Source organism: Pristiophorus japonicus, chromosome 2 (assembly GCF_044704955.1).
Source record: "Pristiophorus japonicus isolate sPriJap1 chromosome 2, sPriJap1.hap1, whole genome shotgun sequence".
NCBI lineage: Eukaryota > Metazoa > Chordata > Chondrichthyes > Pristiophoridae > Pristiophorus > Pristiophorus japonicus.
In genome coordinates, this window is record NC_091978.1 from 57644643 (window position 1) to 57662731 (window position 18089).

An 18089-nucleotide genomic window follows, 5' to 3' on the forward strand; every position below is an offset into this window, starting at 1 on the left:
AAGGCATGGATGAGGGTTTCATCAGCAGATGAGCTGAGGTAGGGGCAGAGATGGGCAATGTTACGAAGGTGGAAGAAGGTGGTCTTAGTGATGGCGTGGTTATGTGGTTGGAAGCTCATTTCAGGATCAAATGTGACACCAAGGTTGCGAACAGTCTGGTTCAACCTCGGACAGTTGCCAGGGAGAGAAAACAAGGAGAGGGCTAGCGAGCGGCGTTTGTGGTGGAGACCCAAGACCATGGCGTTCCAATATTTAGGTGCAGGAAATGTCTGCTCATGCAGTACGAAATGTTGGGACAAACAATCTGGCAATTTCGAGACAGTTGGGAGTTCGAGAAACATTGTGGGGTAGAGCTGAGTGTTGTCAGCATACATGTGGAATCTACCGCTGTGTTTTTGGATGATGTCACTGAGGGGCAGCATGTAGACCAGTTAGCCTAACATCTGTGGTTGGCAAAATGTTGGAGTCCATTATTAAAGAAGCAGTAGCAGGACATTTGGAAAAGCAAAATTCAGAATCAGCATGGATTTATGAAAGGGAAATCATGTTTGACAAATTTGCTGCAACTCTTTGAGAATGTAACGAACAGGATAGATAAAGGGAAACCAGTGGATGTGGTGTATTTGGACTTCCAGAAGGCATTTGACAAGGTGCCACATTAAAATGTTGGGGGTAATATATTAGCATGGATAGAGGATTGGCTAACTAAGAAAATAGAGAGTCGGGATAAATGGTTCATTCTCGGGTTGGCAATCAGTAACTAGTGGGGTGCCGCCGGGATCAGTGCTGGAACCCCAACTATTTACAATCTATATTAACGACTTGGAAGAAGGGACTGAGTGTAACGTAGCCAAGTTTGCTGACAATACAAAGATGGGAGGAAAAGCAATGTGTGAGGACACACAAAATCTGCAAAAGGACATAGACAGGCTAAGTGAGTGGGCAAAAATTTGGCAGATGGAGTATAATGTTGGAAAGTGTGAGGTCATGCACTTGGGCAGAAAAAAATCAAAGAGCAAGTTATTATTTAAATAGAGAAAGATTGCAAAGTGCTGTAGTTACAGCGGGACCTGGGGGTACTTGTGCATGAAACACAAAAGGATAGTATGCAGGTACAGCAAGTGATCAGGAAGGCCAATGGAATCTTGGCCTTTATTGCAAAGGGGATGGTGTATAAAGCAGGGAAGTCTTGCTACAGTTATACAGGGTATTGGTGAGGCCACAACTGGAATACTGCATGCAGTTTTGGGTTCCATATTTACGAAAGGATATACTTGCATTGGAGGCAGTTAGTTCAGAGAAGGTTCACTTGGTTGATTCTGGAGACGAGGGGGTTGACTAATGAAAGATTGAGTAGTTTGGGACTCTACTCATTGGAATTCAGAAGAATGAGAGGTGATCTTATTGAAATGTATAAGATTATGAGGGGGCTTGACAAGGTGGATGCAGAGAGGGTGTTTCCACTGATAGGGGAGACTAGAACTAGAGGGCATAATCTTAGAATAAGGGGTCGCCCATTTAAAACTGAGATGAGCAGAAATTTCTTTTTTGAGGGTTGTAAATCTGTGGAATTCGCTGCCTCAGACAGCAGTTGAAGCTGGGACATTGAATAAATTTAAAACCGAAATAGACAGTTTCTTAAACGATAAGGGGTTATGGGGAGCGAGCAGGGAAGTGGACCTGCGTCCATAATCGGATCAGCCATGATCATATTAAATGGCGGAGCAGGCTCAAGGGGCTGTATTGCCTACTCCTCCTATTTCTTACGTTCTGGTCACCGCATTGCAGGAAAGATGTGATTGCACAAGAGAGGGTACAGAAAAGATTTACGAGGATGTTGCCAGGATGAGAGAATTTTAGCTTTGAGGAAAGATTGGATAGGCTGGGTTTGTTTTCTTTGGAACAGAGGAGACTGATGGGAGACTTAATTGAGATGTATAAAATTATGAGGGGCATATTTAGAGTGGATTGGAAGGACCTATTTCCCTTGACCGAGAGGTCAATAACCAAGGGGCATAGATTTAAAGTAATTGATCGAAGGATTAGAGGAAAGTTGAGAACTTTTTTCACCCATGAAACACAAAAGGTTAGTATGCAGGTACAGCAAGTGATCAGGAAGGCCAATGGAATCTTGGCCTTTATTGCAAAGGGGATGGAGTATAAAAGCAGGGAAGTCTTGCTACAATTATAAAGGGTATTGGTGAGGCCACACCCAGAATACCGTGCAGGTTTGGTTTCCATATTTACGAAAGGATATACTTGCTTTGGAGGCAGTTCAGAGAAGGTTCACTAGGTTGATTCTGGAGATGAGATGGTTGACTTATGAGGAAAGGTTGAGTAGGTTGGGCCTCTACTCATTGGAATTCAGAAGAATGAGAGGTGATCTTATCGAAATATATAAGATTATGAGGGGGCTTGACAAGGTGGATTCAGAGAGGATGTTTCCACTGATGCGGGAGACTAGAACTAGGGGGCATAATCTTAAAACTGAGATGAGAAATGTCTTCTCCCTGAGGGTTGTAAATCTGTGAAATTCGCTACCTTGGAGAGCTATGGAAGCTGGATCATTGAATAAATTTAAGTCCGAGATAGACCGTTTCTTAACCGATAAGGGAATAAGTGGTTATGGAGAGCGGGCAGGGAAGTGGACCCAAGTCCATGATCGGATCAGCTATGATCGTATTAAATGGCAGAGCAGGCTCGAGGGGCCGTATGGTCTACTCCTGCTCCTATTTCTTATGTAGGATGATGGGGGTCTGGAACTCACTGCCTGAAAGCCTGGTAGAGGCAGAAACCTGCACCCCATTTAAAAAGTACTTGGATGTGCACTTGAGGCGTTGTAACCTGCAGGGTTAAGGACCAAGAGTTGGAAAGTGGAATTAGGTTGGATAGCTCATTTTTGGCTGGCACAGACATGATAGGCCGAGTGGCCTCCTTGTGTGCCGTAAATCTTTATGATTCTGTGCAAGCTTAGAGTAGGGTGGAATCTTCAGAGGAAGCTTGGCCTGGCGAGCTAGTGAAAGGGAGGGAAATGGCAGAGGCAACTGAACAGGTGGTCTCAATCTTGGTGACAAAGAATTCCATGAGATCGTCGCTTTTGTTGGAGGTGATGGTGCAGGAGGCAGGGGAGAGGGGTTTAAGAAGACTGTAGTTGAGAAAAGAAGCCGGCGGTTATCTTTGCAGTCCAGTATGATCCTGGAATAGTGAGCAGTTTTGGCAGGACCTGATGGTGATTTATCCAGATCTGGCTTTATTACTCCAGCCAGAGAGTTTTATCTTATTTCAGATTGTGGCACAGGGCCTCATTGTAAGGTGTAAAGCCTTGTGTGTTCTTTAGCCTGTTAGTTGCAGTATTCATTTTGACCACTCGAGAGCAATGTGCACCTTGCAAAATAATTGTTGAAAGTTTGCTTGTATCATAAGGAGATGAATTTGTACTACGTGCTTAAATTTGCTATATGGTCCAATTTTACGACAATTGACTCCTGCTGTATTGAATAGGAAGGATCGACACTCGACACCTTGTGACATTCCAGCCATCATGATGTTCTTGATGTCAAAGTAGAATGCTGTGTACATAATTATTTGTGAAGATTTACATCGTTGCACCTCGTAATGGACTCTGGCAAAGAGAAATGCTCACTATGAGGCTGCCCAACAAGATGTTGAGTAACCGGTTTATGCAGACAGGAATCCTCCCTTCCCTTTTGATCCTAAATCTGAGACGTTACCAGAATTAGCCTTTCCATTGCGTGACTTCCACTGTGCTGAAAACCAATATCTGTTAAATAATTGAATGTTAAATAAGTAATTAAAAACTGAGACACATAGAAACATAGAAAGTAGGTGCAGGAGTAGGCCATTCGGCCCTTCGAGCCTGCACCACCGTTCAATAAGATCATGGCTGATCTTTCTCCTCAGTACTCCTTTCCTGCTTTCTCTCCATTACCCTTGATCCCTTTAGCCATAAGGGCCATATCTAACTCCCTCTTGAATATATCCAATGAACTGGCATCAACAACTCTCTGCGGTAAGGAATTCCACAGGTTAACAACTCTCTGAGTGAAGAAGTTTCTCCTTATACTGTCAGTCCTAAATGGCTTACCCCTTATCCTTAGACTGTGTCCCCTGGTTCTGGACTTCCCCAACATCGCGTCAGAATTTTATATGTTTTTAATGAGATCCCCTCTCATTCTTCTGAACTCCAGTGGATACAGCCCAGTCAATCCAGTCTCACCTCAAATGTCAGTCCAGCCATCCTGGGAATCAGTCTGGTGAACCTTCGCTGCACTCCCTTAATAGCAAGAATGTCCTTCCTCAGATTAGGAGACCAAAACTGAATACAATATTCCAGGTGAGGCCTCACCAAGGCCCTGTACTTGGGATAGTACCTGCTGAAAACTGTTTATGGAGAACAGGTTAGTGAATTTAAGATCATATATCCAGGGTTGGGCGAGGCAGTGCTGCTGAAGTTTGGCATCTCCAAGATGCAGCCACTGTTTGGGATATGGTGTCCACCTCTGCTGAAATGTTTGCATTTTAGAGCTGTACTGCTCATCATGCCACTCGAGAGGACTTCCTCGTACCTGCTGTCCACCAAGAAGGGCTCAAACCAGTACTTGTCAGGCGGGTAACCAGTAACTACTGTACTTGAGTTGGGCAGTAGAAGTAGCTGGGGCTTCTTTGTGGTCAAGTTGGTTGAGAGTTCAAATACTGAGGGCTGAGATTGGGACCAAGTTGATTCTCTGGCAGACAGATCTGCAGTGTTCCCTGATGTTAAATGACTCGTGATAGCCTGGGCAATTAGGATCTGGATGGATAGACCTATCACTGCAGGTGTGTATTCTTCCCCTTGCCTCTGCAAGACAATGCCCTAAATGGACAAACAATGGGAACATAAGAAATAGGAGCAGGAATAGGCCATTTAGCACCTCAAGGCTGCTCCGCCATTTAATAAGATCATGGCTAATCTAATCATGGACTCAGCTCCAGTTCCCTGCCCGTTCCCCATAACCCTTTACTCCCTTATCGGTTAAGAAACTGTCTATCTCCGTCTTAAATATATTCAATAACCCAGCCTCCACAGCTCTCTGGGGCAGAGAATTCCACAGATTTCCAACCCTCTGAGAGAAGAAATTTCTCCTCATCTCAGTTTTAAATGAGCGGCCCCTTATTCTAAGACCATGTCCCTTAGCTTTAGTTTCCCCTGTGAGTGGAAATATCCTCTCTGCATCGACCTTGTCGAGCCCCCTCATTATCTTATAAGTTTCAATAAGATCACCTCTCATTTTTCTGGACTCCAGTGTGTATCGGCCCAATCTACTCAATCTATCCTCATAAGTCAACCCCCTCATCTAGAGAATCAACCTTGTGAACCTTCTCTGAACAGCCTCCAAAGCAAGTATATCCTTCCTTAAATACGGAGACCAAAACTGTATGCTGTACTCCAGGTGTGACCTTGCCAATACCCTTTACAATTGTAGCGGGACTTCTCTGCTTTTATACTCTATTCCCCCTTGCAATAAAGGCCAAGATTCCATTTGCCTTCCTGATTACTTGCTGTACCTGCATACTATTTGTGTTTCATGCACAAGGACCCCCAGGTCCCGCTGTACTGCAGTACTGTGCAATTTTTCGCCATTTAAATAATAACTTGCTCTTTGATTTCTTTCTGCCAAAGTGCATGACCTCACACTTTCCAACGTTGTACTCCATCTGCCAAATTTTTGCCCACTCACTTAGCCTGTCTATGTCCTTTTGCAGATTTTTTGTGTCCTCCTCACACATTGCTTTTCCTCCCATCTTTGTATATTCAGCAAACTTGGCTACGTTTTAATCAGTCCTTTCTTCCAAGTCATTAATATAGATTGTAAATAGTTGGGGTCCCAGCTCTGATCCCTACGGCACCCCACTAGTTACTGATTGCCAACCCAAGAATGAACCATGTATCCCGACTCTGTTTTCTGTTAGTTAGCCAATCCTCTATCCATGCTAATATATTTCCCCCAACTCCGTGAACTTTTATCTTGTGCAGTAACCTTTTATGTGACACCTTGTCAAATGCCTTCTGGTAGTCCAAATACACCACATCCACTGGTTCCCCTTTATCCACCCTGTTCGTTACATCTTCAAAGAATTCCAGCAAACTTGTCAAACATGACCTCCCTTTCATAAATCCATGCTGACTCTGCCTGACCAAGTTATGCTTTTCCAAATGTCCTGCTACTGCTTCTTTAATAATGGACTGCACCATTTTCCCAACAATAGATGTTGGACTAACTGGTCTATAGTTTCCTGGTTTTTTTCTGCCTCCTTTTTTAAATAGGGGTGTCACATTTGCAGTTTTTCAATCCGCTGGAACTGCCCCGGAATCCAGGGAATTTTGGTAAATTACAACCAATGCATCCACTATCCCTGCTGCTACTTCTCTTAAGACCCTAGGATGCAAGCCATCAGAACAAGGGGATTTATCTGCCTTTAGTCCCATTATCTTACTGAGTACCACCTCCTTAGTCATTGTGATTGTGTTACGTTCCTACTCCCTCTTGACTATCCACTGTTGGGATCTTGTTTGTGTGCTCTACCGTAAAGACTGATACAAAATATTTGTTCAGAGTTTCTGCCATCTCCATGTTCCCTATTACAAATTCCCCGGACTCGTCCTCTTAAGGGACCAACATTTACTTTAGCCACTCTTTTCCTTTTTATATTCCGATAGAAACCCTTGCTATCTATTTTTATATTTTGTGCTAGTTTATTTTCATAGTCTATCTTCCCTTTCTTAATCATTTTTTTAGTCGGCCTTTGCTGGCTTTTAAAAGCTTCCCAATCTTCTGTCCTCCCACTAGTTTTGGTCACTTTGTATGCCCTTGTTTTTAATTGGCTACCGTCCTTTATTTCTTTAGTGAGCAACGGATGGCTATCTTTTCTCTTACACCCTTTCCTCCTCACTGGAATATATTTTTCTTGAGAGTTGTGAAATATCTCCTTAAATGTACACCACTGTTCATCAACCGTCCGACACTTTAATCTATTTTCCCAGTCCACTTTAGCCAACTCTGCCCTCATACCTTGATAGTCTCCTTTATTTAAGCTTAGTTCGCTGGTTTAAGATCCACCTTTCTCACCCTCCATCTGAATTTGAAATTCAACCATGCTCTGATCACTCATTCCAAGGGGATCCTTTACTAGGAGATTGTTTATTAATCCTGTCTCATTACACAGGACCAGATCTAAGATAGCCTGCCCCCTGGTTGGTTCCATTACATACCGCTCAAGGAATCCGCCCGTTAGGCACACTACGAGCTCTTCCTCGAGGCTACCCTGGCCAATTTGATTTGTCCAATCAATATGGAGGTTAAAATCACCCGTGATTATTGCTGTTGCCTTTTTACAAGTCCTCACTATTTCCTGGTTTATGCTCCAACCAACAGAGTTGCTACTGTTAGGGGGCCTATAGACTACACCCACCAGTGACTTTTTCCCCTTGTTATTCCTTATCTCCACCCAAACTGTTTCAACATCCTGATCATTTGAGCCAATATCGTTTCTCACTATTGCAGTGATTCCATCCTTAATCAATAGAGCTACCCCACCTCCTTTTCCTTTCTGTCTATCCTTCCGGATTGTCAAATACCCCATAATATTTCATTCCCAGTCCTGGTCCCCTTGCAACCACATCTCTGTAATGGCTATCAGATCATACCCATTTGTATCTATTTGTGCCGTCAACTCATCTATTTTGTTAAGAATGCTATGTGCATTTCGACAAAGTGCCCTTTTTTCCTGCTTGTTTCCTCTTCTTCAAACTCACTTTCTTTATTTTTGCTTTCTAATTCCAGCTTTACTCACCTCCCTACTGAATCTATTTTCAGTTTCCCATTCCCCTGCCAAGCTAGTTTAAACTCTCCCCAACAGCACTAGCAACCCCTCCCCCGCCCACCGTGAGGATATTGGTTCCGGCTCTGTTGAGGTTCAACCTGTCCAGCTTGTACAGGCCCCACCTCCCCCAGAAGCGGTCCCAATGCCTCAGGAAAGTAAAGCCCTCCCGCCTGCACCATCTCTCCAGCCATGTATTCATCTGATCTATCCTCCTATTTCTATACTCACTAGCTCGTGGCACTGGGAGTAATACAGAGATTACTACCTTTTGAGGTCCTGCTTTTTAATCTCTCTCCTAGCTCCCTAAACTCTGTCTGCAGGACCTCATCCCTCTTTCTACCTATGTCATTGGTCCCGATATGGACCACGACCTCCCCCCAGAATGCCCTGCAGCCACTCAATGACATCCGTGACCCTGGCACCAGGGAGGCAACATACCATCCTGGAGTCACGTCTGCGGCCTCAGAAAGCCTGTCTGCTCCCCTGACTATTGAATCCCCTACCACTATAGCTCTTCCATTCTTCTTCCTCCCCTCCTGTGCAGCTGAGCCACCCGTGGTGCCGTGGACTTGGCTCTGACTGTACTCCCCAGAGCCACCATCGCCCTCACCAGTACTTAGAACAGAGTACTGGTTGGAGAGCGAGATGGACTCGGGGGACTCCTGCACTACCTGCCTAGTGCTCCTCTTCTGTCTGGCGGTCACCCACTCCCTCTCTGCCTGCACACTCTTAAGCTGCGGGGTGACCACCTCTAGAAACGTGCTCTCCACGTAGCTCTCAGTCTCACGGATGCACTGCAGTGACTCCAGCTGCCGCTCAAGCTCCAAAACGCGGAGCTCAAGTTGGTGCAGCTAGAGACACCTCCTGCACACGTGGTCGCCCCGGCTGCACGAAGCATCCGGAACTTCCCACATGTTACAGGATGTGCAATCCACGGGACTGAGCTGCCCTGCCATCCCTCTAGTTACACTCTGAACTATCAAGTGGAATAAAACTCTAAACCTTAGCAAAACACACCCAGCGACTACTCAGCAATCAACTAACCTTTATTTAAATACGAAGTACTAACTTAACAGAGAAAAAAAACACTCACCAATCAGTTACTTCCCTTGTGTTATCGTCACTTTTAAACTCTGACATCCCTTTCGAATGTTGCCTGTTAAGCCTTGCCTTTTAAGCCACTGCCGCTCTCACACAGGCCCGCTGCCTCTGTGAAATATCACAGATATTCCCACTCTTCCCGAATAAACCACTCTGTTTAACTACACTCTGTTTAAGACCTTTCTGTGCAGATCTAAATAAATCTGGAATAAAAAGCTAGTATCAGTAATGGTGACCATGACACTACCGGATTGTAGTAAAAACCCATCTGGTTCACTAATGTCCTTTCGAGAGGAAATCTGCCATCCTTGGTCTGGCCTATATGTGACTCCAGACCCACAGCCATGTGGTTGACTCTTCACTCCCCTCTGAAATGGCCTAGCAAGCCACTCAGTTCTAACAAACGGCTACAGAAAGTAAGGAAAAAAACTAGCACGGGGGTGATGGGTGAACGGGACGTGGTGCGAGTTAGGACACGGCCAGCCTCGCCCATCACACTTGTGCTCGCTGACCTGCATTGGCTCCTCGTTAAGCAATCCCTTGATTTAAAAATTCTGATCCTTGTTTTCAAATTCATCCACGCTTCGCCCCTCCCGATCTCTGTAATCTCCTCCAGTTCCACAACCTCCTGTGATGTCTGCGCTCCTCTAATTCTGCCCTCTTGAACATCAATGATTATAATTGCTCAACCATTGGTGCCTGTGCCTTCTGTTGCCTCGGCCCTCAGCTCTGGAATTCTCTGCTGAAATCCCTCCGCCTCTCTACCTCTCTTTCCTCCTTCAAGATGCTTCTTAAAACCTACTTCTTCGACCAAACTTTTGGTCACCTGCCCTAATTTCTCCTTATAGCTCAGTGTCAAATTTTTTGTCTCGCAGTACTCCGGCGAAGTGCCTTGGGACGTTTCATTACGTTAAAGATGCTATATAAATACAAGTTGTTGGCACATCAACATCATGGTGGGTCACCATTGACCAGAAATTAACTGGACCAGCCACATAAACACTGGTTACAAAAGCAGGTCAGAGGCTGGGAATTCTACGGCGAGTGCCTCGGTTGATGGGCACCCCATCCACCACCTTAAACATTCACTCCCTCCATCACTGGAGCACCATGGCTTCAGTATGTACCATTTACAAGATGCACTGTAGCAACTCACCAAGGCTCTTTGACAGCATGTCCCAAACCCGTGACCTCTCCCATCTAGGACAGGGGTAGTCGGCGATTGGGAACATTATCCTCTCCAATTTCCCCTCCAGGTCACACATCATCCTGACTTGGAAATATCCTTCATTGTCGATCGTTCAAAATCCTGGAATTCCCTCTGTAACAGCACTCCGGGAGTACTTTCACCTCATGGAGTTCAGAAGAATGAGAGGGGACCTCATAGAAACGTTTAAAATTCTGATGGGGTTAGACAAGTTAGATGCAGGAAGAATGTTCCCAATGTTGGGGAAGTCCAGAACCAGGGGACACAGTCTAAGGATAAGGGGTAAGCCATTTAGGACCGAGATGAGGAGAAACTTCTTCACCCAGAGAGTGGTGAACCTGTGGAATTCTCTACCACAGAAAGTTGTTGAGGCAAATTCACTAAATATATTCAAAAAGGAGTTAAATGAAGTCCTTACTACTAGGGGGATCAAGGGGTATGGCGAGAAAGCAGGAATGGGGTACTGAAGTTGCATGTTCAGCCATGAACTCATTGAATGACGGTGCAGGCTAGAAGGGCCGAATGGCCTACTCCTGCACCTATTTTCTATGTTTCTATGGACTGCAGCAGTTTAAGAAGGCGGTTCACCTCCATCTTCTCGAGGGTAATTGGAGATGGGCAATAAATGCTCACCTTACCAGTGACGCCCACATCCCAGGAACTAATTTTTTTTTTTAAACGTTCTCTGCTTGGGTAAGATGTATGTGCCTCTCCAGAAAGAGTGTGCACTCCATATCAGGTAATGATAACATGAATTTCTCAGTAGTTTGGCTTAGAGACTCTAAAGCATGGTGATGCATTTCTGCACATGTCATGCACCTGATTTCCTGATTAAAAAAATATAATGGGTCTAGCTGGTCAAAAGTATGTATATAATCAGACTTCATACAGATCATTGTTCACAATTTTTTTTAAATTTGGATGCAGAAAATATATGTACTAGATGGTCTTTGCCGTGAACTGAAATATGATATAATCAGGGCTCTTTATCACATCCCAATGGTATAAATCCAATTATAAATAGCTTTTCCTCACATGCTGAATGAACTCTGCAGCAGGATTTAATTTAATTTCAAATAAAGCCTTTTTATTTTGCTGCATTCAGATTCGCCTGGCTGGAAAGTCTAAAACTAAGGGGCATAGTCTCGCAATAAGGGGTCGGCCATTTAAGACTGAGATGAGGGGAAATTTCTTCACTCAGGGTGGTGAATATTTGGAATTTTCTACCCCAGAGGGTTGTGGATGCTCAGACTGAGATCGATAGATTTTTGGATCTCTTAAGCTTTAGGGTGTCAGCTGTTACCATGGTGCTGTGTACTCTGTATGCAAGCTAGAAAAGCATAGAATTAATGCAAAATCTTCAGGAACTCTTCCCTTGTTTCACCTGAGAACTTTTGAGTAACCTGCCATCAAGTTTCTGTAAATACACTAGAGATTGTGAAGAGGTATAAGAATAATGTGGGTTGACTTTTTTTGTCCTGTTTTGCTACTTTCTGTCATGAGTAGAATATATAGATATATATCCAAATGTTTTGTGTGGAGGAGTTCGAGAGATGCTGAGAGGTTGTTTCCTCTGGCTGGAGAGTTTAGAACCAGGGGTCATGGTCTCAGGATAAGGGGTCAGCAATTTAGGACTGAGATGAGAAATTTCTTCACATAGGGTTGTGAATCTTTGGAGTTCTCTACCCGAGAGGGCTGTGTATATTAAGGGAATCAAGGGATATAGGGATAGTGCAGGGAAGTGGAGCTGAGGTAGAAGATCAGCCACAATCTTATTGAATGGCGGAGCAGGCTTGAGGGTTCGTATGGCCTATTTCTACTCCTAGTTCTTATGTTCTTGTTCGAGGCAATATTGAAGATCGAAAACATGGAGGCGTATGTGGATAATGTGGAATGTCTGCAGAATATGGCAATATATTTTTAAGTGTTTTGAATATCTGCAGGGAAAGATAAGATCTTGTGCATGTGGAGATCTATACCAATCTAATATTCCCCCTCCCCCCTCCACTTTGTGATTGGAAGAGAGCTTGGATGACATTATACCAGTGAAGTACAATTTTTGTTAAACACTTCTTGTGCTATAATACCAGTGCTATGAATACATAGTGTATCCAAGGTCATGGCACATCTGTGACTGTTTCACAGGGAAATAGAATGCATATTTGCCTATGCATCGCCATTATTGAAGACATCTCTGGTCTTTCTCTGAAGGCTGTTCAATACATCAAGAGGTAAATTCCTTTTTATATTATTAGATTATGTTGAATTTCATGTTGACTTTATAAAGATGACGTCTGTGGACTTGCAAGATGTATCAATTCAACTGAACAACAAGATATCTTCTATCAAAAGATCCATGCAGCTGAAGAGCATGGGTAAGTTGAATAAACCTGCATAATGTGATTTTCAGCTCTGATATTCATTTATAAAATTGGCTAAGCTTCGACTAATAAAATGAAACTTAGTTCACCTTAAAACATGTCAAATGTGGGTTGCTTTGGGGAAGGAGTATATTATGGATCCATATAATATGTCTTGTGTAGTTTTCAGTTCAGTAAAGACATTTTTGGAATAAAAGCTCAACATTAGAAATACACTGTAGGCAAATCAGTATCTGAAAGAGAAAGATTTGGACATTAAGATCACACCATATCTTTCCCATTCAACTGCTTATTGATCTGTTGGCATTTTCAGCGATTCTGGGTGGAGGATTATGTACAATATCTGACCATTGTGGTTTCAATTTTTATTGCCTATTTTGGTCATTTTTTTATTTACTGCAGAGCAGTGACACGTTTGCTACTAGTCCTACATCTTCATTTTGAGCTCTATGACCTTGGTGAATAAAATTGTATTTGTTGAATCTTGAATTTTCTGTTGTGAGGAAATGCTATTTTCTTTCTTCATCCCTCTCCCAAGCTTATTTTAATGTACGTTGTAAATGTTTCTGTCATTAGGTAATGACCCTTCACTTACAAAAATGCTGCAGAAGATTGGGCTCGAGCTGTCCAGCATTCAGGATACGTTGGATATTTTTCAGATGCAGATACTACAGCAGCAAACGGAACTGAAATCCCTCAAGGTAAGCCTGATCTATTGCATTTGTCAAAGGGCTGGGTTCTTTTGCAAATTAAGAATTTCTTCAGATATGCAGGTCCATGTTGTTTTTGTCAATTAACAATCATTAAACATTAGCATTTTTAATAAAGTTGAATATTTTCAGTCTAGTAAAGGAAAGCATTTCAAGCAATTGCGTATATACATTTTTAATGAACTACCAACATGTGATACAGAAAGAGAATGTAGATTAATGGCTGTAATTTTGCACATGTTGAGTTTCTGATCTCTAAGTATTGTTGGAGCTCCGTGGGGAGCGGTTGAGGTGGAGAGGAGAGCACAACCCTTGTTTCCCATGCATGATATAAATTTTATGGCCTAATCTAGACCTGTTGGGTGATGTAAAACACATCCTTGTTCTGCGTGCTTCAAGCCCAACTTCATTTTGTCAAAGATTCTTTCAATACAGAAAATCAATGTACACAATGTTATAAATTGTGAGTCCCTCACCATTTAGTAATTCAATCCCTCTTTTATTAAACAAAAGTTCTTGTTTGTTCACACTACTCTTTCAACAACAATAACTTGCATTTATATAGCACCTTTTAATGTAGTAAAACCTCCCAAGGCGCTTCACTGGAGCGTTACCAAACAAAATTTGACACCATGCCACATAAGGGGATATTGGGATAGATGACCAAAAGCCTGGTCAAAGAGCTCGGTTCTAAGGAGCTTATTAAAGGAGGAGGGAGAGGCAGAGAGATTTGGAGAGGGAATAGCAGAGCTTAGTGCCTAGGCAGCTGAAAGCACAGACACCAATGGTGGAGCAACTTTTTATAAAGGGGATGCGCCAGAGACCTGAATTGGAGGAGCGCAGAGATCTCCAAATTGTAGGGTTGGAGGAGGTTTCAAAGATAGGAGAGGGGCGAGGCCATGGGGGCAGGTTTGAAAACGAGGAAGATCATTTAAAAATTGAACGCCCCCCCCCCCCACATTTGCAAGTGTGATTTCCTCAGTTTAAAATGGGGTCCACCTCTGTCTAGTTTTTGACTTTAAAGATTACTACCTCAATTAATTAATCTGTAAAAGATGGAGTGTTTCTAACGGCTTGGGTGTGGATAGCCTCATTGATTCTAACTTGTTGGATGCCCTATACTTTTTATATGTTGTCTTTTTTTTTAAAAAAAACATCTCCTGTTTCAAGCCTTGTATTCCATGCACCTACCCCAGCTGAGAGGCACTACAACCAGTTACTTGGCAACTTAGAGGATCAGTCTGAGCTGTGTCTATTTTCAATCATAACATTCTCTTCGCCCCCGCCCCCACCACCAACCTCCCACATGGAGCTGCACCTGGTCTCTCTTGCCATTCTATAATGGCACAGCTGAGATCATGTTCTACTTTCTAGCTTTTTTTTCTCTTACCAATGTTCTCTTTCTTTCTTTCTTTCTTGAAGATATTGCATTCCAGGGCATGACCCATTATTCTCCAGTAGCTGACTAACTTATTCATGTGTTTGTTTTAATAGTGTTATCAGCAGACTATCCAACAGCAGATCACATCCAAACCATTCCTGTTGTTGTCCTATGTCTGCACATGTGCCTTCCAGCAAGGGTCACTGGATAGCAATAAGGGACATGAATCCTGGCCTTTTTCCTCCTCACTAATCCAGAGGAATTGCGACCAGTTTTTGCACCCTTGACACCACACAGGCAGAGATCAGCCAACTCAACATAGACCAGGGATTTAACCAGAGACACAATCCCTGTCAGGCCTACTGAATGATCAGGAGAGTTCTTGTGTTCTATTTTAATCCATTGTAAGGGGTCAATAGTAATTACACCTGCAGGCTAAAATAGCAGCTGTCACTGTATGTTGAATGAGTACTTAACTGAGTTCATAATCTTTGTCAAATTTAAAAGAAATTCTAAATACAACAACAACTTGTATTTATATAGCACCTTTAACATAGTAAAACATCACAAGGTGCTTCACAGGAGCGTTATAAAACAAAATTTGACAAATTAGGATAGATGACCAAAAGCTTGGTCGAAGAGGTAGGTTTTGAGGAGCGTCTTAAAGGAGGAAAAAGAGGTAGAGAGGCGAAGAGGTTTAGGGAAGGAATTCGAGAGCTTAGGGCGAGGCAACAGAAGGCACAGCCGCCAATGGTTGAGCAATTAAAATCAGGGATGCTCGAGGCCAGAATTCGAGAAGTGCAGATATCTCGAGTGGGGGTTGTGGGGCTGGAGGAGATTACAGAGATAAGGGCCCCAAGTTTCGACATGATTTGCTCCTGATTTTTAGGAGCAACTGGTGTAGAACGGAGTATCTTAGAAATCGGAATTCTCGCCATTTAGTTTGCTCCAGTTCTAGGCAGTTAGAACAGTTTCACTTTGGAACAGAATTTTTTTTTCAAAAGGGGGCGTGTCCGGCCACTTACGCCTGTTTTCAAAGTTTTGGCAGTGAAAACTTACTCCAAACTAACTTAGAATGGAGTAAGTGAAGATTTTTGTACGCTCAAAAAAACCTTGTCTACACTTTAGAAAATCAGGCTTAGGTTCCAAATCAGGCTACAAATCAGGCGTAGGGAATGGGGGGGGGGGTTTAAAGGGAAGTTTACAAACATTAAACACTGCAGTTTTACAAATAAAGAGCCATCATCAATAATAAATGATAAAAACATCAATAAATCAACCAATAAATCAATCAAAAAAAATTAATAAGAAATCATTTTTTTTTTAAATCAATAAATAAAACATTTTCTACTTACCGACTGCAGCACCGGGAGCCCTCCAACAGCGTGCTGGGATGCCCCCACCCCCCAGTGTGTCTCTGTCAGTGTCTCTATCTCTCTGTCTGTGTGTGTGTGTCTCTCTCATTCTCTGTCTGTCAGTGTCTGTTTCTGACAGCGAGGGGGGGAGCAGAGGGAGGGATGGGGGGGAGAAGGGAGATAGGGAAGGGGGGAGAAGGGAGATAGGGGAGGGGGGAGAAGGGAGATGGGGGGGGAAAGGAAATGGGGGTGGGGGGGAGAAAGGAGATGGGGTGGGGGGGAGAAAGGAGATGGGGTGGGGGGGAGAAAGGAGATGGGGTGGGGGGGAGAAAGGAGATGGGGTGGGGGGGAGAAAGGAGATGGGGTGGGGGGGAGAAAGGAGATGGGGGTGGGGGGGAAAGGAGATGGGGGGGCGGAAAGGAGATGGGGGTGGGAGAAGGAGATGGGGGGAAGCGGGAGTCGGGTCCGGGCGGGAAGCGGGTGTCGAGTCGGGTCGGGAGGAAGCAGGAGCTGGCCGTGGGAGGAGCCTTATTCATGCAGCCCGAGTGAGGCCATTGGGCCAGGGCAAGGGACTGCGTGCTTCGGCCCCTCCCACACAGTTTTGGGCGCCTGGAGCTACTGCACTTGCGTGCCCACTGTAGCGCGCATGTGCAGAGGTCCCGGCACTGTTTTCAGCGCAGGGACCTGGCTCCGACCCCTACAGCTTCTGCTGCGCTGCGCCGAGCTGAGCTGCAAACGACCTGCAGGGAGCTGGAGAATCTGGAAGTTTTTTTTCGGCGCACTTTGTGGCGCGAAAAACGGGCGTCCAGGTCGGGACTGCGCCGTTCTAGGCGCGGCTCGAAACTTGGGGCCCAAGGAGTGGTGAGGCCATGGAGGGATTTGAAAACCAGGATGAGAATTTTAATATCGAGGCATTGCTTAACCAGGAACTAATGTAGGTCAGTGAGCACAAGGGTGATGGGTGAACAGGACTTGTTGCGAGTTAGGACACGGGCAGCAAAATTTTGGATGACCTTAAGTTTACCTAGGGTAGAAATGGTTCTGCTCAATACACAAAAAAATAATAATTGTTTCAATGTAGAATTGCAAAGCAGCTACTGGTGCTCTCTCTATTCATTTTATTTACATAACATTCCTAACTGTCATAAATATGTCATGTAGCATCAATCAATCAATGCTCCTGTGAATGGAATTTTGACACCTACGTATTTTGTTGAAAGCTCGCTCTGCTAGTATAACATCTGCTGTTTTTTTACCTTGTTAGTTATATGAAGATTTATCATGAATTTGTTGCTAAATGTTTTACTGTTGCATTATTGTGGAATTTGAATAAACTTAATGTCAGATGCCACTGCAATTTTGTCATTTTTTTAAGGTTAGTTTTTACTTCCAATGATTTATTTCTATAGGATCTGAGAAACTCAGTCCAGAAAAATTCTGGATTAGCACATCATTTACTGGAAAATACTCCAGCTCATCTCCCCAGGAAAGCTGTTCAGACGCGGTAGGTGAAGACAAGTATTGCATTACAATGTAATTCCTGCAACTTGCACATTACCATTTCTACTAACAATTCGCAACAAAATGCTTCTGTGAATTACATAAAAACATAAATAGGAGCAGGAGTCTGCTCCATCATTCAATAAGTTCATAGCTGATCTGATCTTGGCCTCAACTCTACTTTCCTGCCTGTTCTCCATTACCCTTGACTCCCCTCTTGTTCAAGAATCTGTCTATCTCAGCCTTGAATATATTTCAAAGATTCACGATCCTCTGAGAGAAGAAATTCCTCCTCATCTGGTCTTAAATAGGCGACCCCTTATTCTGAAGCTATGCCCCCTAGTTCCAGATTCTCCCTGCGAGGGGAAACATTCTCTCTGCATCTACCCTGACAAGCCCCCTCAGAATCTTATACGCTTCAATAAGATCACCTCTCATTCTTCTGAACTCCATTGAGTACAGGCTCAACCTTTCCATATAAGATAACCCCTTCATCCCAGGGATCAACCTAGTGAACCTTCTCTGATCTGTTTCCAATGCAAGTATATCCCTCCTTAAATAAGGAGACCAAAA

The 18089-nt window shown here is 43.7% G+C and overlaps 1 protein-coding gene across 5 annotated transcripts in view; it reads left to right on the top strand.

Annotated features, from left to right (window-relative positions):
- ska1 (spindle and kinetochore associated complex subunit 1) overlaps positions 1-18089 on the top strand; it is a 61298-nt gene that overhangs the window by 7257 nt on the left and 35952 nt on the right. For 3 of the 5 annotated variants that reach the window (XM_070861978.1, XM_070861964.1, XM_070861983.1), the window contains exons 2-4: positions 12445-12564; positions 13147-13271; positions 17426-17520. In XM_070861978.1, coding sequence (XP_070718079.1) covers positions 12477-12564; positions 13147-13271; positions 17426-17520 — 308 coding nt within the window. In that variant the 5' untranslated portion in view covers positions 12445-12476. Of the gene's footprint in view, positions 1-12334; positions 12421-12444; positions 12565-13146; positions 13272-17425; positions 17521-18089 lie in introns of all 5 variants that reach the window. The other 2 variants (XM_070861991.1, XM_070861972.1) reach the window with 2 other exon arrangements.